The sequence below is a fragment of the Anolis carolinensis genome, unplaced genomic scaffold, assembly GCF_035594765.1.
Source record: "Anolis carolinensis isolate JA03-04 unplaced genomic scaffold, rAnoCar3.1.pri scaffold_7, whole genome shotgun sequence".
NCBI classification, from domain to species: domain Eukaryota; kingdom Metazoa; phylum Chordata; class Lepidosauria; order Squamata; family Dactyloidae; genus Anolis; species Anolis carolinensis.
In genome coordinates this window covers 11,592,980-11,615,750 of record NW_026943818.1, presented here as the reverse complement: position 1 = coordinate 11,615,750, position 22,771 = coordinate 11,592,980, and the positions used below count along the sequence as shown (strand labels likewise).

Below are 22,771 nucleotides of genomic sequence, written 5' to 3'. Positions count from 1 at the left end.
AAGTAGGGCTGGAGAAGAGAGAAAGTCAGCCTTCTCTGAGCTGGAGACGGGAAAATTAGGCCTTCTCTGAACTGAAGAAGGGAGAAGGTAGAGCTGGAGAAGAGAGAAAGTAAGCTGGAGAAGGGGAAAAGGATGCCTTCTCTGAACTAAAGAAGGGTGAAGGTAGAGCTGGAAAAGGGAAAAGCCTTCTCTGAACTGAAGAAGGGAGAAAGTAGAGCTGGAGAAGGGAAAAAGTCAGCCTTCTCTGAGCTGGAGAATTGGAAAAGGAGGCCTTCTCTGAATTGAAGGAGAAAGTAGAGCTGAAGAAGGGAGAAAGTAGAGCAGAAGAAGGGAGAAAGTAAGCCTTCTCTGAGCTGGAGAAGGGAGAAAGTAGAGCTGGAGAAGGGAGAAAGTCGAGCTGGAGAAGGGAGAAAGTAAGCCTTCTCTGAGCTGGAGAAGGGAGAAAGTAGAGCTGGAGAAGGGAGAAAGTGGAGCTGGAGAAGGGAGAAAGTAAGCCTTCTCTGAGCTGGAGAAGGGAGAAAGTAAGCCTTCTCTGAGCTGGAGAAGAGGGAAAGGAGGCCTTCTCTGAACTGAAGAAGGAAGAAAGTAGAGCTGGAGAAGGGATAAAGTAAACCTCCTCTGAACTGGAGAAGGGGAAAAGTAGTTTGGCAGCGATCCCATTGACACCCAGGCAACACACTAGCATTTCATAACAATACTCTGCGCCAAAGACCTTACTGTTGTGAAGGTAAGCCAAAAGAAGAGGGGTGTTGGGAAGGAAAAGAGAAGCAGGTAACAAGAAAACAAGAGCTATTTTGGAGGGTGGGATGGAGAGGATATACGGCATGAGCTGTTTCTTATCAGCGTCATTGGACCCATTTCCACCGCTTGGCTAAACAAGACGAGCGAGATGTTTATCTGTACTTCCTGCACTGACCCGTCCTTCCCTTTTTTAATTTTTAACTTCTAGGTTCTCCAGCCGACCAGGTAAGCTCCATTGATTTTTATGACCATCTCTCTGGGAAGAATTTGGGAGGGTTGTGGCGTAATTGCAAGATTGGGGGTGGAAAGAGGTTGTTGAAGTGGTGCCAAACCGGATTAATTCCATAATGTAGATGCCCCCGTTCTTGGGGAAGGAGAGGTTGGGTATAAACAAAGTGACGGGCAGGTTGATTGCGGAATAATCACGGCCAAAAATATAATATAAGCATTTTCCTCTTTTGTCTCTTGGCAGGACTTACTGAATATAGGTAAGGCATAATTACCGTCGTCTCGTTCATTATTCGTTTTGCTGCTTTGTTTTAGAATATCTACAAATCATGACCCCCTTGTTGGCCCCGGAGACTTGCAAAATAGGATTTATTAGAAATGCCGACAGGCTAATGCTCCTCTTTGCTTGTCACAATGGATTCCAGGGCTCTCTCGTATTATTATGCTCTCGTTTTTATCATTAACCCTTCCTCTATTTTTGGCAAATTGTCTAAAAACTGTTAACTGATTCAAAGCCGTGGATAATCTTCACCAAATTAGTATTGACACTAGACATGTCCAAAAAATCGTTTTGAATCGTATATCGGAATTATTTCGGATTGTTCTCGCTTTTTGATACGCATTCCGAGACATTGTCTCACAGCGCAACCAGCAATGTAATTCAAACCATTGTTGGCCCATTCTCTAATTGTCTATTAATGTTTCGTTAATTCCCCCCCCCCCCCCATTTTTTAAATATATATTTTAAAATATTTTAAAAAATTATTTTGTATCCGAAATTTTTGGGTGAAAAAAATCAGAAATACTTTCTATATCGAAGCGCCAGCGCCCCCTACTTTAGAAACGAGAATTGAAACATTTTTTTCATCGACCGGACATGCCTAATTGACACCCTGTAATTTGTCGGGTTTCTTTGCACGTTCCTTAAGCAGTGGATGTGTCTTTGTACATTGTTTAAGTATTTGTGAGCGGGTTCATTTTCGACTCGGAACATTTCCTCCTCCGGCTCTCCCTTCTCCATTTCAGGTCCCAAAATGGTGGCCGTGCAGAATTATCACGGGAACCCAGCACCTCCTGGGAAGCCCGTGTTGACGTTTCAAACCGGAGAGGTCATAGAGCTGCTCAGAGGAGATCCGGATTCACAATGGTGGGAGGTGAGTGGGGACAGGACACGTTGATATCTACGAGCAGGACAACCTGAAACAACTGTGTTTTCAGCATACTGTAGATGTGGTGTTCTGAGAACCTTAACGTCAACAAGGGATAGGCTTTCTGCCCCATAACTGCACCTATCTTGGGGTTCTTCTCCAGCTCTGTGAGTCTCCTATCCTGTGGTTCTTGGGGTTCTCCTCCAACTTTGTGATTCTATGAGTCTCCTATCTTGTGGTTCTTGGGGTTCTCCAACTTTGTGTTTCTATGACTCTCCTATCTTGGGGTTCTTGGGGTTCTCCAACTTTGTGATTCTATGACTCTCCTATCTTGTGGTTCTTGGGGTTCTCCAACTTTGTGAGTCTATAAGCCTCCTGCTTTGGGGTTCTCCTCCAACTTTTGATTCTATGAGTCTCCTATCCTGTGGTTCTTGGGGTTCTCCAACTTTGTGATTCTATGACTCTCCTATCTTGGGGTTCTTCTCCAACTGTGATACCATGAGTCTCCTATCCTGTGGTTCTGGGGGTTCTCCTCCAACTTCATGATTCTATGAGTCTCCTGTCCTGTGGTTCTTGGGGTTCTCCAACTTTGTGATTCTTCAAGCCTCCTGCCTTGGGGTTCTTCTCCAACTTTGTGATTCTATGAGTCTCTTATCCTGTGATTCTTGGCGTTCTCCAACTTTGTGATTCTATAAGCCTCCTGCTTTGGGGTTCTCCTCCAATTTTTGATTCTATGAGTCTCCTATCCTGTGGTTCTTGGGGTTCTCCAACTTTGTGATTCTACGAACCTCCTGCCTTGGTGTTCTTCTCCAACTTTGTGATTCTATGAGTCTTCTATCCTGTGGTTCTTGGGGTTCTCCAACTTTGAGATTCTACGAACCTCCTGCCTTTGGGTTCTTCGCCAACTCTGTGATTCTATGAGTCTCTTATCCTGTGGTTCTTGGGGTTCTCCAACATTGTGATTCTATGAGTCTCTTATCCTGGGAGTCTTCTCCAACTCTGTGATTTATGAGTCTCCTGTCCTGTGGTTCTTGGGGTTCTCCAACTTTGTGTTTCTACGAGACTCCTGCCTTGGTTTTTTTTTCCAACTTAGTGATTCTATGAGTCTCCTATCCTGGGTTTCTTGGGGTTCTCCAACTTTGTGATTCTTCAAGCTTCCTGCCTTGGGGTTTTCCTCCAACTTTGTGATACTATGAGTCTCCTATCCTGTGGTTCTTGGGGTTCTCCAACTTTGTGATTCTATAAGCCTCCTGCTTTGGGGTTCTCCTCCAATTTTTGATTCTATGAGTCTCCTATCCTGTGGTTCTTGGGGTTCTCCAACTTTGTGATTCTATGAGCCTCGTGCCTTGGGGTTCTCCTCCAACTTTGTGATTCTATGAGTCTCTTATCCTGTGGTTCTTGGGGTTCTCCAACTTTGTGATTGTTCAAGCCTCCTGCCTTGGGGTTCTCCTCCAACTTTGTGATTCTATGAGTCTCCTATCCTGGGGTTCTTCTCTAACTCTGATGCGATGAGTCTCCTATCCTGGGGCTCTCCTCCAACTGTGATTCTATGAGTCTCCTACTTTGGGGTTCACCTCTGTGATTCTATGAGTCTCCCATCCTAAGGTTCTTGGGGTTCTCCAACTCTGTGATTGTATAAGTGTCCTACCTTGAGGTTCTTCTCCAACTCTGTGATTTTATGAGTCTCCCATCCTGAGGTCCTTGGGGTTCTCCAACTATGATTTTATGAGTCTCCTATTCTGGAGTTATTGGGGTTCTCTAGCCTTATGATTCTATGTGTCTCATGACTTGCAGTTCTTTTCTATCTCTGTGAGTCTCCTATTCTTTGGGTTCTTAGGGTTCTCCAACTTTGTGATTCTACAAGACTTCTGCCTTGGGGTCCTCCTCCAACTCTGTGATTCTAAGAGTCTCATACCGGGGTTCTTCTCCAACTCTGTGACTTTATTAATCTCCTACCTTGGGGTTCTCTTCCAACTTCATGATTCTACGAGTCTCTTATCCTGGGTTTCTTCTCCAACTCTGTGATTCTATGAGTCTCTTACCTTGGGGGTCTCTTCTCACTTTGTTATTATATGAGTCTCCTACCTTGGGGTTCTTCTCTAACTCTGTGATTCTCCGAGTCTCCTATTCTTCGGGTTCTTGGGGTTCTCCAACTCTGTGATTCTACGAGTCTCCTATTCTTCGGGTTCTTGGGGTTCTCCAACTCTGTGATTCTCCGAGTCTCCTATTCTTCGGGTTCTTGGGGTTCTCCAACTCTGTGATTCTACGAGTCTCCTACCTTGCAGTTCTTCTCTAACTCTGTGATTCTATGAAGCTCATATCCTTTGAGTTCTTGGGGTTCTTCTCCAACTTTGTGATTCTATGAGTCTCCTATCTTGGGATGCTTCTCTAACTTTGTGATTATATGAGTCTCCTACCTTGGGGTTCTTCTCCAGTTCTGATTTTATGAGTCTCCTACTGTGGAGTTCTCTTCCAGCTTTGTGATTATATGAGTCTCCTACCTTGGGGTTCTTCTCCAACTGTGATTCTATTAATCTCCTGCCATGGGGTTCTTCTCCAACTCTGTGACTCGATTGATTTTCCTACCCTGATGGTTTCCGTATCTTCATTTCTAGGGGCGGCTCATCTTGTCCAAGAAGTCCGGTTATTTCCCCAGTTCGTTGGTGAAGCCCTGTCCTGTGGATGCAAGGGTGAGGTTACTGGGGGGAAACGCCTAATTCTAGGATAGGGCAGACCACCCCTAGGATGTGACCCTCAAAGATTTATCTGTAATTGAATGTAGTCCCTTGGCCTTCCTCTAGTCTTGAGTCTAAAGGCCATTGAGCTGAAACCCAGTGTGCTCCTTTCGTTGAGATATCCCAATCCATGGATCTGATTTTTCTCCCAGTTATCAACTATGTAGGGGGTAGGGAGGCTACTTTCCTCCTCTCTTGTCCTTGCTCACTTTGCAGCTAATCACTCGTAAAAATAGTTGGACACAATCGCTGCCAGGAAAAGCCATTCGAAATGATATATTGCCTAATTAGACGATCTTCTATGGCGGTAATATTCTCTATTTTCCTTTACCGTAGCCTCCCATCTCCCGGCCTTCCTCGCGAGAGATGGACTACTCAGCATATCCTTGGTGAGTGTATGTGTTACAACCAAGGCAGGATTATCAAAGGGATATGGGATGTTCAATCGGATCTACAGTCGGATTTTGTGGAGTCGTTATTCGTAGATTTGATTAATAAACCATAAGCCACACACCATAAGCCACACACTGTGCAGATGACCCAATGTAAGAGTGTATTAAAAGCAGAGTGTAATAAAAGCTGAATATATGAAAAGCAAGTACCATATATGCTCGAAGATAAGCTGAGTTTTTCAGCCCTTATTTATGAGCTGAAAAAGCCTCCCCTGGCTTATAATCAGGTCAAGGTCAAGGCTGGCAACGGAGCCACAATATGTGATCTATTTCTCTCTTCTCCTCCCTTATCAGTGTGTTTTCTTTTGCAAAGCCTGCAGGCTATTGCTTCCAATATGTGATCTATTTCTCTCCTCTCCTCCCTTATCAGTGTGTTTTCTTTTGCAAAGCCTGCAGGGTATTGCATGCAATATGTGATCTATTTCTCTCTTCTCCTCCCTTATCAGTGTGTTTTCTTTTGCAAAGCTTCCCTTGCTCTTAATCAAGGGAGTGTTTTGAAAAGAGAAATACACCCTTGCAAGTCAGGAAGAAGAAAAATATATATTCGTTAATCTTATGAAAGCATTTTCCCCTGAAATATTTGTTTTGTTAAACTCTCCTACAGATATATAGGCATTAACCCCTTGCAAGCTTTTGCCAGCTCTATGTACCTTTATATGTGTATCTATCTATATACATTAATTTTATATATGAATTTCCCCTCATATGTTTGCAGGTCTTTGCAAATCCTTTATACATATAGATCCATGTACCTGTGTATCTGTAGCCATACATATACATTATTTTTATATTTGAATTTACCCTCATATGTTTGCAAGTCGCTGCAAATATCTATATAAAGAGAGATGTCTGAATATATTCCTCCCTACCTATATATAGGGCTTGCAAATATTACAGGGGGAAAATGAACACACAAATATATATATAGACATGTCCAGATAAATGTGTGTGTGTGTGTGTGTGTGTGTGTGTGTGTGTGTATATATATATATATATATATATATATATATATATAGGGCTTGCAAATATTGGGGGAAATGAACACACAACTATATATAGACATGTCTAAATATATATATATATATAGGTCTTGCAAATATTGTAGGGGGAATGCACACACACACACACAGAGGGGATTTGCAAACATTTCAGGGGAAAATGCATATGTGAAATTAGTATCTATAATTATAGATCTATATCTATCTCTGCTTTGTTTATATAAGCATTGGATGTTTGCCTGTTACTATGTTGGAAGCCGGCCTGAGTCCCCATGGGGAGATAGGGTGGGATCCAAATGAAGTTATTATTATTATTATTATTATTAGGTTATTGTTGATACCATATTGTTTTCGTTGCCCCTACTTTTCCACTTATAGAGCTAGTTTATTGCTTTTCTTCGAAATACAGTAAATATTCAAACATTGATGATTTAGCTGCATAATTTGCATTTTCTGCCCTTTACAACAATGACCTAAGGACACAACTTGACCCAAATGTACAAATGGGCAGCATTGGAACAAATGCAGGTGTCGTTCTGATAAGAAGCGTATTTCCATCTTTTAGGTTTGCGGGCAATATGGAGAGGCAGCAGACGGACAACCTCCTCAAGTTGCACTCCAGTGGGACGTACCTGATCCGCGAGAGACCGGCAGAAGCTGAACGTTTTGCTATCAGCATTAAGTAAGTGAGTCTCCTTACAGTATGACCGCATCCCCTATTTTCTCTAGGGCTTGTTCACTTGTAGTACAGTAGAGTCTCGCTTATCCGTCATAAACTGACGGATGAGCGAAACTGACAGATAGCAGGATGGGTGCTCGCTCGCCCACCCTCCCTTCCTCGCTCACTTACCAGGCCGGGTCCCAGCAGCGGCTGAGTTAGGACATTTGCCTTGGATAATACGGAGTGTCGGATAAGCGGAACTCGTACAGAGTTACAAGTTGGGTCGATACAGGGAATGCCGTGGATGTAGCCCACCTGGATTTCAGGAAGGCCTTCGACAAAGTCCCCCAAGACCTTCTGGCAAACAAACTAGTAAAATGTGGGCTAGACAAAACTACGGTGAGGTGGATCTGTAATTGGCTAAGCGAACGAACCCAAAGGGTGATTCTCAACAATGCGTCGTCTTCATCATGGAAAGAAGTGACAAGTGGAGTGCCGCAGGGTTCTGTCCTGGGCCCAGTTCTGTTCAACATCTTTATTCACGACTTAGACGAAGGGTTAGAAGGCACGACCATCAAGTTTGCAGACAACACCAAACTGGGAGGGATAGCTAACACTCCAGAAGACAGGAGCAGAATTCAAAACGATCTTGACAGACTAGAGAGATGGGCCGAAACTAACACAATGAAGTTCAACAGGGACAAATGCAAGATATTCCACAATGGAAATCAAAGATACAGAATGGGGGACGTTGCCTGGCTAGACAGCAGTGTGTGTGAAAAAGACCTTGGAGTCCTTGTGGACAACAAGTTAAACATGAGCCAACAATGTGATGCGGCAGCTAAAAAAGCCAACGGGATTCTGTCCTGCATCAATAGGGGAATAGCGTCTAGATCCAGGGAAGTCCTGCTCCCCCTTATTCTATTCTGCCTTGGTCAGACCACACCTGGAATCACACTGGGTCCAATTCTAGGAGATGTTGACAAGCTGGAAAGCGTCCAGAGGAGGGCAATTAAAATGATCAAAGGTCTGGAGAACAAATCCTATGAGGAGCGGCTGAAAGAGCTGGGCATGTTTAGCCTGCAGAAGAGAATGCTGGGAGGAGACATGATAGCCATGTACAAATATGTGAGGGGAAGTCATAGGGAGGAGGGAGCACACTTGTTTTCTGCTGCCCTGCAGACTAGGACACGGAACAATGGCCTCAAACTACAGGAAAGGAGATTCCACCTGAACATCAGGAAGAACTTCCTGACTGTGAGAGCTGTTCAGCAGTGGAACTCTCTGCCCTGGACTGTGATGGAGGCTCCTTCTTTGGAGGCTTTTAAGCAGAGGCTGGATGGCCATCTGTTGGGGTGCTTTGAATGCGATTTCCTGCTTCTTAACAGGGGGTTGGACTGGATGGCCCATGAGGTCTCTTCCAACTCTACTATTCTATGATTCTATGAATGACGGATGAGCGAAACTGACGGATAACAGGATGGGTGCTCACTCGCTCGCCCACCCTCCCTTCCTCGCTCACTTACCACTTACTCGTTCCCAGCAGCGGCTGAGTTAGGACATTTGCCTCGGATAATACGGAGTGTCGGATAAGCGGAACTCGGATAAGCGGGACTCTGCTGTATTTGTGAAACTCTCCTCCAGCACCCTGTTTCGAATGAGTTTCTTCTCCTATGCGTTCGCTTTGCCAAGATTGCATCGGCCCATGCTCAGCTGCCTTTGCCAGCTATTTCACATTTGGCCGATTTGTTCGAGGATAGGGAATTCCTCCTCCATCTGTTCTCTCGATCTCCCTAAATTCTCTTTATTTCCACCCCAGGTTTAATGACGAAGTGAAGCACATCAAGGTGGTGGAGAAGGACAATTGGATCCACATCACCGAAGCCAAAAAATTTGAAAGCCTTTTGGTACGGTGTGTTGTTATGAATGTGAGCGGATCGTTCATTTTCCGTCGGCTCTTGAATTAAGAATTAAGTTCTCGTCTTTTGCTCTGCCCCACTTAGGAACTCGTCGAATACTATCAAACCCATTCCTTGAAGGAGAGCTTCAAACAGTTGGACACGACGCTGAAGTATCCGTACAAATCTAGAGAACGAGCTGCATCCAGAACCTTGACACGATCGCCAGGTAAATAGAAGATATCAGAGTCCATCTTCGACAAACATAAAATATAGCACAGTGGCATAAAAATACTTACAATGTGTGCCAAAGGCCCAATTAGTTTTGGCAGAAGAATATGAAGATGACTGGAAACAGTCATCTGTTTAATATGCAATTTATCCATACTGTTCTGGGATCGATTAGGATGAGCATTAAGTCATCTGCATTAGTATTATTATGATCGGCTTTGTTTCTACCCCACTGGTGGGCCACAAAGATTGTCAAAATGGTTTTCCCGGACATTAAGTCTAGTCGTGTCCGACTCCGGGGGTTGGTGCTAATCTCCATTTCTAAGCCAAAGAGCCGGTGTTGTCCGCAGACACCTCCTAGGTCATGTGGCCGGCATGACTGCATGGAGTGCCGATACCTTCCCGCAGAAGCAGTACCTATTCAGATTAAATTACTGTATATACTCGAGTATAAGCCTAGTTTTTCAGCCCTTTTTTTAAGACTGAAAAAGCCCCCCTCGGGTTATACTCGGGTGAAGGTCCTGGTTGGCTTATACTTGGGTCAACTTATACTCGAGAATATATGGTACATTTATTATTTTTCTCTATAATTATTGGTATTATTACATTTATTTTGCTCTATTTTTATTATTATTAATACAGTAGAGTCTCACTTATCCAAGCTAAACGGGCCAGCAGAAGCTTGGATAAGCGAATATCTTGGATAATAAGGAGGGATTAAGGAAAAGCCTTTTAAACATCAATTAAGCACCAAAACATCATGTTATACAACAAATTTGACAGAAAAAGAAGTTCAATACACAGTAATGTTATGTTGTAATTATTGTATTTACGAATTTAACACCAAAATATCACGATATATTGAAAACATTGACTACAAAAATAGCTTGGATAATCCAGAAGCTTGGATAAGCGAGGCTTGGATAAGTGAGACTCTACTGTAATAATAAATTTATTATTTCACTCTGATCTTATTATTATTGCATTTATTATTTTACTCTATTATTATATGTACAGTAGAGTCTCACTTATCCAACACTCGCTTATCCAACATTCTGGATTATCCAATGCATTTTTGTAGTCAGTGTTTTCAATACTTCATGATATTTTGGTGCTAAATTTGTAAATACAGTAATTATTACATAGCATTACTGTGTATTGAACTACGTTTTCTGTCAAATTTGTTGTATAACATGATGTTTTGGTGCTTAATTTGTAAAATCATAACCTAATTTGATGTTTAATAGGTTTTTCCTTAATTCCTCCTTATTATCCAACATATTCGCTTCTCCAACGTTCTGCCGGCCCATTTATGTTGGATATGTGAGACTCTACTGTATAACAAAACATTAAGAGACAATTAGAGAATGGTTCGAATTACATTGCTGGTTGCGCTGTGAGACAATGTCTCGGAATGAATATCAAAAAGAGAGAACAATCCGAAATAATTCCGATATACGATTCAAAACGATTTTTTGGAAATGTCTAATGTTTACTCCCAGCCCATAGGTTTGCAATCTGTAGAAGACACAACAAGTAACGAACGCAAAATATCCCATTTGGAAGCAACCAGAAGGCATAGTGGATCCCTTAATGGGGGATACTGGGAGGTATAGTTCTTAAAAAGGAACTGCCCCACTGTGCCTACCCACAATCGAGGGACTTTTGTTTTGTTTTGAAAACAGCACTACTATTGATAGATATGGAGGCTGATTCGGACAAAGAAATGGGAAAGGCCGCATGCTTTGTGTTTGCTTCACTGACTTGGCTGCCGTGTTGATTTCTCCCCTTCTTTGTCATCTCCTGTTTTAACCCTCCCTTTCTTCCTCTCCTCCCCATCCCTTGTTCTTTTTTTTGTCTCTTTTTTGGGCTCCTGCTGCTTCGTTTCACCCTCCGGCAGCTGCCTGCGCTTCCTACAATTTTTCCTTTCTCAGCCCTCAGAGTCACAACTTCACTTCTCAGAATTCCTCCACTCCTTTCTGGTCAGGTATATGTGTCTGCGTGTGCATGTGCATCTCTATGTATACATACCTTACCTACATATTTTCCCGTGACATTAAGCCCAGCCGTGTCCGAATCACCATTACCTTCCCGACGGAGCAGTACCTATTGATCTACTCACATTTCCATAGACACCTCCTAAGTCATGTAGCCAGCATGACTGCATGGAGCGCCCTTACATTCCCGCCAGAGCAGTACCTATTGATCTACTCACATTTCCATAGACACCTCCTAAGTCATGTGGCCAGCATGACTACATGGAGCGCCATTACCTTCCCACCAGAGCCGTACCTATTGATCTACTCACATTTCCATAGACACCTCCTAAGTCCTGTGGCCAGCATGACTACATGGAGCGCCATTACCTTCCCACCGGAGCAGTACCTATTGATCTACTCACATTTCCATAGACACCTCCTAAGTCATGTGGCCAGCATGACTGCATGAAGCACCATTACCTTCCCGCCGGAGCAGTACCTATTGATCTACTCACATTTCCATAGACACCTCCTAGGTTGTGTGGCCAGCATGACTGCATGGAGCGCCCTTATCTTCCCGCCGGAGCAGTACCTATTGATCTACTCACATTTCCATAGACACCTCCTAAGTCATGTGGCCATTGGCATGACTGCATGAAGCACCATTACCTTCCCGCCGGAGCAATACCTGTTGATCTATTCACATTTGCATGTTTTCGAGCTGCTAGGTTGGCAGAAGCTGGGGCTAACGGTGGGAGCTCACCCTGCTACACACATTCGAACCACCAAGCTGTCAGTCAGCAAGTTCAGCAGCTCAGCAGTTTAACCCACTGCACCACCGAAAACTCCAAACATATATATATCTGCCGTATGTGTGTATATATATATATTTATATATACAATAGAGTTTCACTTATCCAACATAAATGGGCCGACAGAACGTTGGATAACCGAATATGTTGGATAATTAGGAGAGATAAGGAGAAGCCTATTAAACATCAAATTAGGTTATGATTTTACAAATTAAGCACCAAAACATCATGTTATACAACAAATTTGACAGAAAAAGTAGTTCAACACGCAGTAATGCTATGTAGTAAATACTGTATTTACGAATTTAGCACCAAAATATCACGATGTATTGAAAACATTGACTATAAAAATGCATTGGATAATCCAGAATGTTGGATAAGCGAGTGTTGGATAAGTGAGACTCTACTGTATGCATGTGTTTGTGTATATATATATGTGTGTGTAAGCAAAGCAAAGAGCATCCATTATTTGATGGGGAAACAATGCCCCCTGTTGGTGGTTGAAAGAGAAGCAGCCGTGGGACTCGAGGCGGCTTACAACGGCACTTGCGCAATGCTTTGAACATAAAACACAGGCATAAAGTAGAGTCATAAAAATTAAAACAGACATTTCACAGATATATACTTGCCTCACTTTCGACATACCTCTGGCCATAGATGCAGGCAGAACGTCAGGAGAGAATGCTACTGGAACATGGCCATACGGCCCGAAAAAACTCACAGCAACCCAGCTCAGGTTGAACTTGGGTGCAGCCCATCTGAGGGACCTAAGACCTCCCTTGATGGCATCCTAACCCAAATCCCTTTCTTCGCAGTATTCACACCCCGGGTCATTGGGACGGCCGTGGCGAGGTACAACTTTGCGGCGAGGGACATGCGGGAGCTCTCCTTGAGAGAAGGGGACGTGGTGAAGATCTACAGCCGGATTGGTGGTGACCAGGGCTGGTGGAAAGGCGAGACCAACGGGAGGGTAGGTGCACTCCAGAAAGACCAAACAGACCAAACTGATACTATATTGTATAATAATAATAATAATAATAATAATAATAATAATAATAATAATAATAATAATAATGGCAGAATATGTAAAGCAAAGTGAAGAACCTGCTTTGATTGAAGTCAAAAATCAGAAACTCCTCAAAGCACAGCAGACAAAAAACCAGTACAAGAAAACTGCACTACAAACTAGAGCTGACAGCTGGCACAACAAAACATTGCATGGAAAGTTCCTTGACAAAACTGAAGGAAAAGCTGAAAAGGAGAAGACCTGGCTCTGGCTCACGAATGGGACCCTGAAGAAGGAGACAGAAGGCCTGATCCTTGCAGCCCAGGAGCAAGACATCAGAACAAATGCAATTAAGGCCAAGATTGAAAAATCAGGTGATGACCCAAAATGCAGACTGTGCAAGGAATCTGACGAAACCATTGATCATATCCTCAGCTGCTGTAAGAAAACTGCACAGACAGACTACAAACACAGGCACAACTATGTGGCCCAAATGATTCATTGGAATTTATGCTTCAAGTACCACCTCCCAGCAGCAAAGAACTGGTGGGATCACAAACCTGCAAAAGTATTGGAAAATGAGCACGCAAAGATACTGTGGGACTTCTGAATCCAGACTGACAAAGTTCTGGAACACAACACACCAGACATCACAGTTGTGGGAAAGAAAAAGGTTTGGATCATTGATGTTGCCATCCCAGGTGACAGTCGCATTGATGAAAAACAACAGGAAAAACTCAGCCGCTATGTATGAGGTTATGGTCTGATACAGTATTCAGTAGTACCAGACAATTGATCTTTGTACAAGGAACTTTAATAATACTATATGCGATTTGGACATCTTTTTTAAAAACCTGTTTACTTCATTTGGAAGATATTTTCATTGATTATATATCCCTGAAGCCTATATACATTGGAATCAATATCAGACTTAGATAACTTTTGTGTTAGATCTGTTGCTCCTTTTCATTTTGTCTGGTATTACTGAACTGAGCTTTGTAAAGGGAACTTTAATACTACTATATGCTATTTTGACATTATATTTTCTTTGTACATAGACCATCGTGTGTTGTGTAGATACTTTACAAGTATTCTGGGATTTTGTGTAGTTGATATTTGTTATGAGTCAGATGCCAGCCAATATAAATAACTCAGTTTATTGCAAAAAAAAAACAAACACAAAAGAGCCTAAGAAGCAACCAAAAAAGGGCTCAAAACACTTTCTCTTCAGTGTGAAGTAACAATGTCCAAAAAGAACTCGAAAAACCCAAACTCAAGATATAATCTGGATTATCCTGGGAAATAATCCAGATTAAAACAAACTTAGTTGAAAAGGCTGGGAACTCGCTCCACCTGCTGGTTGGAGCTAAACAAACACAGGAAAGCTCCCAGCAGTTACCCACAGTGACCAACCGCAACACAATGCCCCAAAACGTAGTTAAAGCTAAACTGTGTCATAAAAGAGAAGTCACAGCCGCAACATCTGGTCCGTGTCGTCATGGAGAGTCACAGGCATCGAGTTCCAGTCCAAGTTGACAAGGAGAAGTCAGAGTCACCACATTCCAGTCCAGGTTGTCAGGGAGAAGTTAGAGTCACCGAATTCCAGTCCAAGGTGTCAGGGAGAAGTCAGAGTCACCGAATTCCAGTCCAAGTCGTCAGGGAGAAGTCAGAGTCATCGAATTCCAGTCCAAGGTGTCAGGGAGAAGTCAGAATCACCGAATTCCAGTCCAAGGTGTCAGGGAGAAGTCAGAATCACTGAATTCCAGTCCAAGGTGTCAGGGAGAAGTCAGAGTCACCAAATTCCAGTCCAAGTCATCAGGGAGAAGTCGGAGTCACCGAATTCCAGTCCAAGGTGTCAGGGAGAAGTCAGAGTCACCGAATTCCAGTCCAAGTCGTCAGGGAGAAGTCAGAGTCATCGAATTCCAGTCCAAGGTGTCAGGGAGAAGTCAGAATCACCGAATTCCAGTCCAAGGTGTCAGGGAGGAGTCAGAGACACCGAATTCCAGTCCAAGGTGTCAGGGAGAAGTCAGAGTCACCAAATTCCAGTCCAAGTCATCAGGGAGAAGTCGGAGTCACCGAATTCCAGTCCAAGGCGTCAGGGAGAAGTCAGAATCACCGAATTCCAGTCCAAGTCGTCAGGGAGAAGTCAGAATCACTGAATTCCAGTCCAAGGTGTCAGGGAGAAGTCAGAATCACCGAATTCCAGTCCAAGTCGTCAGGGAGAAGTCAGAGTCACCGAATTCCAGTCCAAGGTAAACACAAAGAGCCAAAGCGACAGAGGCAAGCCGGCAGCTAATGCATAAAACCAACATAGAACAATCCAGCGCAAACTCACACAATGCCAGCCCCCGTTGCCACTTAAAAACCCAGGTTAACACTTATATCCCAAAGCAGTCTTCCAAACACGTCTTCTGAAACAGAGATCCCGAAAAGCGCCCAACAAAACACCTTGCCGATTGCAAAGTTACATTCACAACAAATTTACTTTTATCTACAAGTCCTCCTCCGAACTCGAGCCAGCCAACGCCCCATCCACAGCTGGTTGCTGCAAATCCTCATCAGAGCTGGAGTCGCCCAACGCCCCACCTCCAGCTGCTGCTCTTCTACGATCTCTCCAGCCAGACCACCTTCTGTCCGAACCCATAACTCCCCAGGACCCATCTGTATCTTCTCTGTGCCATCCCTCAAATGTACCACTGCTTGTGGGTTCCTCAAGAATCTCCCGGATCTCCTGAACCCTAGTCCAATCCATCTCCTCACTCCCAGAGTCTGACATCCCATCCTCCTGACTCCCAGCCCCAGAATCCCCTTCAAAACTCTCAAAGGTATTGTAAAGAAGTGTGTTTTTATTTTGATTTATAGATGTCATGTTTAATTTCGTTTTAAAAGTCAGGTTTAAGTATGTTTAAAAAGGTAAGTATTAGTCACCAGTGCATGGGGGATGGTAACCAGCTCCGCATTCTGAGGCAGGTTGCCATAGTAACGAGGGCGGAGCCAACCGCCGTTTGAAGAAAAAGGAGGGAATGTTTTAAAAAACCGTTTAGTCTGTGGTCAGTAAACCACAGGGAAGGTTAGTTTTAGAGTCGGTGCCCTTATGAGGTACCGAGAGACTGATTCTGGTTGAGGGATCAGGGTGGCTCAAATGATTGGTCTGTGATTTTAGTCACAGGGAAGACACTGGTTCCAGGGTAGAGGAAGGGAAAACAATCCCAGTTAGATCCAAAGTAATCAGTTAATAACTTTGCAACCATTATTTAAGCATTTAAAGAAGTTACTGTAACCACTAAGCTCTGTGCGTGAAATAAACTTGTTTTTGTTCTTCAATATCCAAGTCTCTGTCACCTATATTCAGAACTAAGTAACGCTACCATCTAATGTGAATAAGAATAAGAAAGAATAAGAGAATAAAGAAAAAGAAAAAAATTCCTCTCTGCCTGAGATCTCCACAAATTGGTGGCAGCGGTGGGATTTCAAAGGGTTCCCCCTGCCTGAGTTCTCCACAGTATCATCACCAATGGGTTCCATAAGTATTTCCCGGATTCTCTTCCTTTGTTGCTCCTCATTGGAGTCTTGCTCACGAGTCGTCTTCCTGCCTCTTCTAATACAACGAGTAGGATCTCTACTTGAAGACTCCGTCACAACAATATTAATATTGAAATACACATAAAGACAGACTTAACTTAACATCCCTGCTTGATCATCGGTGCCACTTTCTTTTATTTCCCCTGCAGATTGGCTGGTTTCCTTCGACCTACGTGGAGGAGGAAGGAGTACAATGACCGTCGGATCCGCAGACGCCGGGAAACGATATCTCGCCGAGCATCTTCTACCTGTCCCTGGGGCACCAAGTGACTGTCCCTTTCCTCGGCACTAACCTTTAGACATGAGACGGGGAAGGCTCTGGTGGGCCCCGAAAAAGTGTGGGTGGGGGCGTGACCCCGGGAGGCATGGACTCGCTTTCGTGAGCGAGAGGGGTTGGGAGAGGTTGCGCTTCTCCTCGGGGACTAGTCTTATCTGTACATAAGAGGTTCAAACCATGTTTTGTATTGGGTCGCGTGTGCCGAGAGCATCCGAGACCAGGTGGCTTCACTGTTGTTAGACTTGGGGCCCTTTTGGTAGAGGTTGGACTCAAAATGAAACACGGTCTATGCAAGGGGAAAATAATAGGAGATAAGAGTAAGGGGTGAACCTAAGAGTACGGGGTGGCCATAAGGATGATGACATTACATTCCAAGGAAGTCCAGAACATCTCAAGTCACTTTGAACGTTGACATGTTTGTGGTGTGGCAAGGCAGTCGGACCATTCCATTGCTTTGTTTGGTGACCGATCCATTGGGTTGAGGGTCAACCCAATGGATCTCTTGGGTTGAGGGTCAACCCAATGGAGTCCCTTCTTCTGGAAAACGACAAGTGAGGGGCGAACACAAAGGAACGAGGCATCTCCAGGTTTTCTCCCAATGGTTCCATGCCTTTCCAGGGCGGTCAAGACCTTCTCGAGATGCTTTGGTGAACGTCAACATCTTGGAGGAGCTGAAGCGTAGCTGGATTTTGCTTAAGCCTGAGAAGAAAGCCTTGAGTTGAATTGCTCTATCTATCCACCCGCCTTGTCCTGACACCACATGTGCCAAACCAACGGTGGTCTTACCTGAACGTCGCTTGGGTGATAACTCCTCCATCCCAGGTGAGAATGCGAACTTGAGGGACAGGAGACATGGGTTGGCACCACCATGAGAAGTCCTAACTAGATAGGAGATTATATATATGGCCTGAATGATAACTGGGATGGTTTTCCACAAAGCAAAACTGTAGTTACCTGGTGCCTTCTCAACCCAGATACTCTCCATTGTCTTGGAGATCTTACAAAAGTGTCCATCATCACCCTAACCTGACCCAACAGTCCTTCATGGGATGAGAACTGGAAAGAAGACCAACTGGAAGCCGTTCTTCAGAGGCACAATCGTCGCTTGGGTGATAACTCCTCCATCCCAGGTAAGAATGTGAACTTGAGGGACAGGAGACATGGGTTGGCACCACCATGAGAAGTCCTAACTAGATATGGTCTGAATGGTATCTGAGATGTTCTTCCACACACCTACCGACTGGGAGCAAAGCAAAACTCCAGTTACCTGGTGCCTTCTCAACCATTGTCTTGGAGATCTTACAAAAGTGTCCATCATCATCCCAACCTGACCCAATAGTCCTTCAGGGGATGAGAACTGGAAAGAAGACCAACTGGAAGCCCTTCTTCAGAGGCACAACCATCACTTGGGCGATAACTCCTCCATCCCAGGTGAGAATGCGAACTTGAGGGACACGAGACATGGGTTGGCACCACCATGAGAAGTCCAAACTAAATTGGAGATTATATATATATGAATGGTATCTGGGACGTTCTTCCACATACCTGCTGACCGGACACAAAGCATAACTCCAGTTACCTGGTGCCTTCTCAACCATTGTCTTGGAGATCTTACAAAAGTGTCCATCATCACCCCAACCTGACCCAACAGTCCTTCATGGGATGAGAACTGGAAAGAAGACAAACTGGAAGCCCTTCTTCAGAGGCACAACCATTGCTTGGGTGATAACTCCTCCATCCCAGGTGAGAATGTGAACTTCAGGGACACGAGACATGGGTTGGCACCACCATGAGAAGTCCAAACTAGATCGGAGATTATATATATGGTCTGAATGGTATCTGGAACGGTCTTCCACATACTTACCAACTGGGCACAAAGCAAAACTCCATTTCCAGGTGCCTTCTCAACCCAGATACTCTCCATAATCTTGGAGATCTTACAAAAATGTCCATCATCTCCCCAACCTTGCCCAACAGTCCTTCAGGGATAGAAACTGGAAAGAAGACCAATTGGAAGACCAACTGGATGCCCGTACCCATCCTCACCTGACTCAGGAATCCGCAAGTGGAATCTATCATGCATTGATGTCTTCTCTAGCGATCTTCACCATACTCTTCATTCTTCCCACATCCCGTATTCACAAGAATTTGTTTTAATCCATCCAAACGCATGGACCAGCTTTAGACTGCGGTCAGATTTGTCCAGTGTCAGGACCATCCTCACCCTCTTCCATGAGTCTCCTGGAAGAGTCACCAGGGCATCGGTGGTGGACGTCATCTTTCAGTTGAGCTTGGTCTGCAATGGCTAGTCAAACCCTAATACGAGGGTTATCCAGAAAGTAGATTACGTTTTGTAATTAAAAATGAACAAAGTATAGGAGAAAACATTTACCATCTGCAGTTGAAAGCCACACCCAAATATCACTTCTCAACATAGTCGCCATTCAAATCTAGGCACTTATCATAGTGATGAATGAGCTTGGCAACTCCTTCCCCACAAAACTCTGCCGCTTGCGTCCTCAGAAAGTATAGGAGAAAACATTGACCATATGCAGTTGAAAGCCACACCCAAATACTTCTCAACATAGTCGCCATTCAAATCTAGGCACTTCTCATAGCGATGAATGAGCTTGGCAACTCCTTCCCCACAAAACTCTGCCGCTTGCGTCCTCAACGCAGCGTTTTGGTGACGATGCGCAGCTGCGGGAAGAGTAACCCGATGGTTGAGGACGCAAGCGGCAGAGTTTGGTGGGGAAGAAGTTGCCAAGCTCATTCATGGCGACAATATGCAGTTGCAGGAAGGAGTGACCAGCTGGTTGAGGATGCAAGCGGCAGAATTTGGCGGGGAAGGAGTTGCCAAGCTCATTCATGGCGACGATATGCAGTTGCAGGAAGGAGTGACCAGCTGGTTGAGGACGCAAGCGGCAGAATTTGGCGGGGAAGGAGTTGCCAAGCTCATTCATCACTATTTGAATGGCGACTACGTTGAGAAGTGGTATTTGGGCGTGGCTTTCAACTGCATATGGTAAATGTTTTCTCCTATACTTTGTTCATTTTTAATTCCAAAACGTAATCTACTTTCTGGATAACCCTCCTATCAAGAGAAGAAGTTGTCTGTTCACACTAATATTGCTCGAGTATGACTCCAGTGTTCACAGTACTGCTGAATATGTGTTGTTGAAGGCTTTCGTGGCTGGAATCACTGGGTTGCTGTGAATTTTCCGGGCTGTATGGCTATGTTCCAGAAGCATTCTCATCCTGATGTTTCACCCACATCTATGGCAGGCATCCTCAGAGGTTGCCATAGATGTGGGCGAAGCATCAGGAGCTAATGCTTCTGAAACATGGCCATACAGCCCGGAAAACTCACAGCAACCCAATGGCTGAATACTTGGTTGAAAACCAATTGAGCCATCACAATGCACACAAGACTCATTTCTGTGAATTTTCCAGGCTGTATGGCCATGTTCCAGAAGCATTCTCTCCTGACGTTTCGCCCACATCTATGGGATGATGCCTGCCATAGATGTGGGCGAAACATCAGGAAAGAATGCTTCTGGAACGTGGCCATACAGCCCAGAAAACTCACAGCAACTCAGCTTCTGAATTCTTGACTGAAGACTGATTGAGCTGCGAATTGAGCCATCACAATGCACACAAGAGACTCGTTTCTGTGAGTTTTCTGGGCTGAATGGCCATGTTCCAGAAGCATTCTCTCCTGATGTTTCGCCCACATCTATGGCAGGCATCCTTCCATAGATGTGGGCGAAACGTCAGGAGAGAATGCTTCTGGAACATAGCCCTACAGCCCGGAAAACTCACAGAACTAAGGAATCTCTGGGTCCTCCATTGCAATCCTATAGCCATTATGGATAAAATTATGGACAAAAAAATTTATAAAATCCCTTTTGCATTTGTTTCATAACTTATGGCCCCGACTGTCACCGCCGTATATATTTATATATATATATATATGTGAATAAGAAAAGAAGGGTTTTCTATCAATAGGGGAAAGAATATTGTACATATATATTTAGTTGGTTTTGCAACAAAATAAAAGGGAAAGATAAAAATTTTAAAGGATTGTAATGATGCAAAAAGAGGGGAAGAGGTGAAAATATGGAAAAGCCTGGATTTTATTTGTCGGTTTTTCGCGAAGGTTTCTTTTGCACTACCCTCAACGGGGACCAAAATGGACGGAAATCCGGACTCCCTTGGTGACTGTTTCTGGCTACAAACCCATACTTTGGCTGCTGATTGGATCCGTATATTATCACATTCCTTTCCCAAACCGTTTCGAGATATGTTTGTATGCATTTCCCTTCTTGCTGCAAAACGGGGTCCGAGACTGTTCTCTTGCAAATCGACCCTACGCGACTCTGTCACAGATCTTTGCACCTTTTGAAACTTTTTTTTTATACTGCAAATAAATCTGGGTGTGTTTTTTTTTCCTTTTTCTTTTGACAGAATGACAGAACTGTGGGTGTTTTTTTGTGAGTGCCTTCAAATCCGATATGTCCTATTACGGTTGGGTGCAATTGGTTAAGTCAGTTTTCTCAACCTGGGAGTCGGGACCCCAGTGGGGTCACCAAAGACCAAGTTTGGTTCAACTCCATCGTTGGTGGAGTTCAGATGCTCTTTGGTTGTAGGTGAACTATAAATCCCAGCAACAACAACTCTCAAATGTTAAGGTCTATTTTCCCCAAACTCCACCAGTGTTCACATTTGGGTATATTGAGTATTCATGTCAAGTTTGGTCCAGATCCATCATTGTTTGAGTCCACAGTGCTCTCTGGATGTGGGTGAACTACAACTCCCAAACTCAAGGTCAGTGCCCACCAAACCCTTCCAGCATTTTCTGTTGGTCATGAGAGTTCTCTATGCCAAGTTTGGTTCAATCCCATAGTTGGTGGAGTTTAGAATACTCTTTGGTTGTAGGTGAACTATAAATCCCAGCAACTATCAAACGTCAAGGTCTGTTTCCCCCAAACTCCACCAGTGTTCACATTTGGGCATATTGAGTATCTGTTCCAAGTTTCGTCCAGATCCATCATTGTTTGAAATCCACAGTGCTCTCTGGATGTAGGTGAACTACAACTCCAAAACTCAAGATCAATGCTTACCAAATCGTTCCAGTATTTTCTGTTTGGAGTTCTGTGTGCCAAGTTTGGTTCAATTCCATTGTTGGTGGGGACCAGAATGCTGTTTGATTGTAGGTGAACTATAAATCCCAGCAACTACAACTCCCAAACGTCAAGGTCTATTTTCCCCAAACTCCACCAGTGTTCATATTTGAGCATATTGAGTATCTGTTCCAAGTTCGGTCCAGATCCATCATTGTTTGAGTCCACAGTGCTCTCTGGATGTAGGTGAACTAGAACTCCCAAACTCAAGGTAAATGCCCACCAAACCCTTCCAGTATTTCCTGTTGGGAGTTCTGTGTGCCAAGTTTGGTTCAATTCCATTGTTGGTGGGGATCAGAATGCTGTTTGATTGTAGATGAACTATAAATCCCAGAAACTACAACTCCCAAATGACAAAATGATTCCCTCCCCAGCCCCACCAGTATTCAAATTTGGGCATATTTATTGCATATTTGTGCCAAATTTGGTCCAGTGAATGAAAGCACATCCTGCGTATGAGATATTTACATTATTATTCATTAGACATGTCCAAAAAATCGTTTTGAATCGTATATCGGAATTATTTCGGATTGTTCTCGCTTTTTGATACGCATTCCGAGACATTGTCTCACAGCGCAACCAGCAATGTAATTCAAACCATTGTTGGCCCATTCTCTAATTGTCTCTTAATATTTCGTTAATTTCTCTCTCCCCTCCCCCCAAATATTTTAAAATATATTTTTAAAAATATTTTTAATTTTTTTTGTTTCTGCAACCTACCTAGAATGGGAGCTTAGTGCAGCCTAACATGGCTGCCTCTCCCCGGCCAATCAGAAGCCTCTACGATGGACGCAAAGGTGGGGGCTAGAGTTGATGAGAGTAGCTCAAGAAATGAGGGTG

The 22,771-nt window shown here is 43.9% G+C and overlaps 1 protein-coding gene across 5 annotated transcripts in view; it reads left to right on the top strand.

Annotated features, from left to right (window-relative positions):
* vav2 (vav guanine nucleotide exchange factor 2) overlaps window positions 1-21,225 on the top strand; it is a 130,830-nt gene extending 109,605 nt beyond the window's left edge. For 3 of the 5 annotated variants that reach the window (XM_062959697.1, XM_062959698.1, XM_062959700.1), the window contains 11 exons: window positions 950-966; window positions 1,214-1,229; window positions 1,996-2,123; window positions 4,733-4,807; window positions 5,189-5,241; window positions 6,868-6,984; window positions 8,783-8,870; window positions 8,967-9,090; window positions 10,993-11,079; window positions 12,699-12,853; window positions 16,621-21,225. In XM_062959697.1, coding sequence (XP_062815767.1) covers window positions 950-966; window positions 1,214-1,229; window positions 1,996-2,123; window positions 4,733-4,807; window positions 5,189-5,241; window positions 6,868-6,984; window positions 8,783-8,870; window positions 8,967-9,090; window positions 10,993-11,079; window positions 12,699-12,853; window positions 16,621-16,668 — 908 coding nt within the window. In that variant the 3' untranslated portion in view covers window positions 16,669-21,225. The remainder of the gene's footprint in view (window positions 1-949; window positions 967-1,213; window positions 1,230-1,995; window positions 2,124-4,732; window positions 4,808-5,188; window positions 5,242-6,867; window positions 6,985-8,782; window positions 8,871-8,966; window positions 9,091-10,992; window positions 11,080-12,698; window positions 12,854-16,620) is intronic. The other 2 variants (XM_062959699.1, XM_062959702.1) reach the window with 1 other exon arrangement.
* The last annotated feature ends 1,546 nt before the right edge of the window (window positions 21,226-22,771 follow it).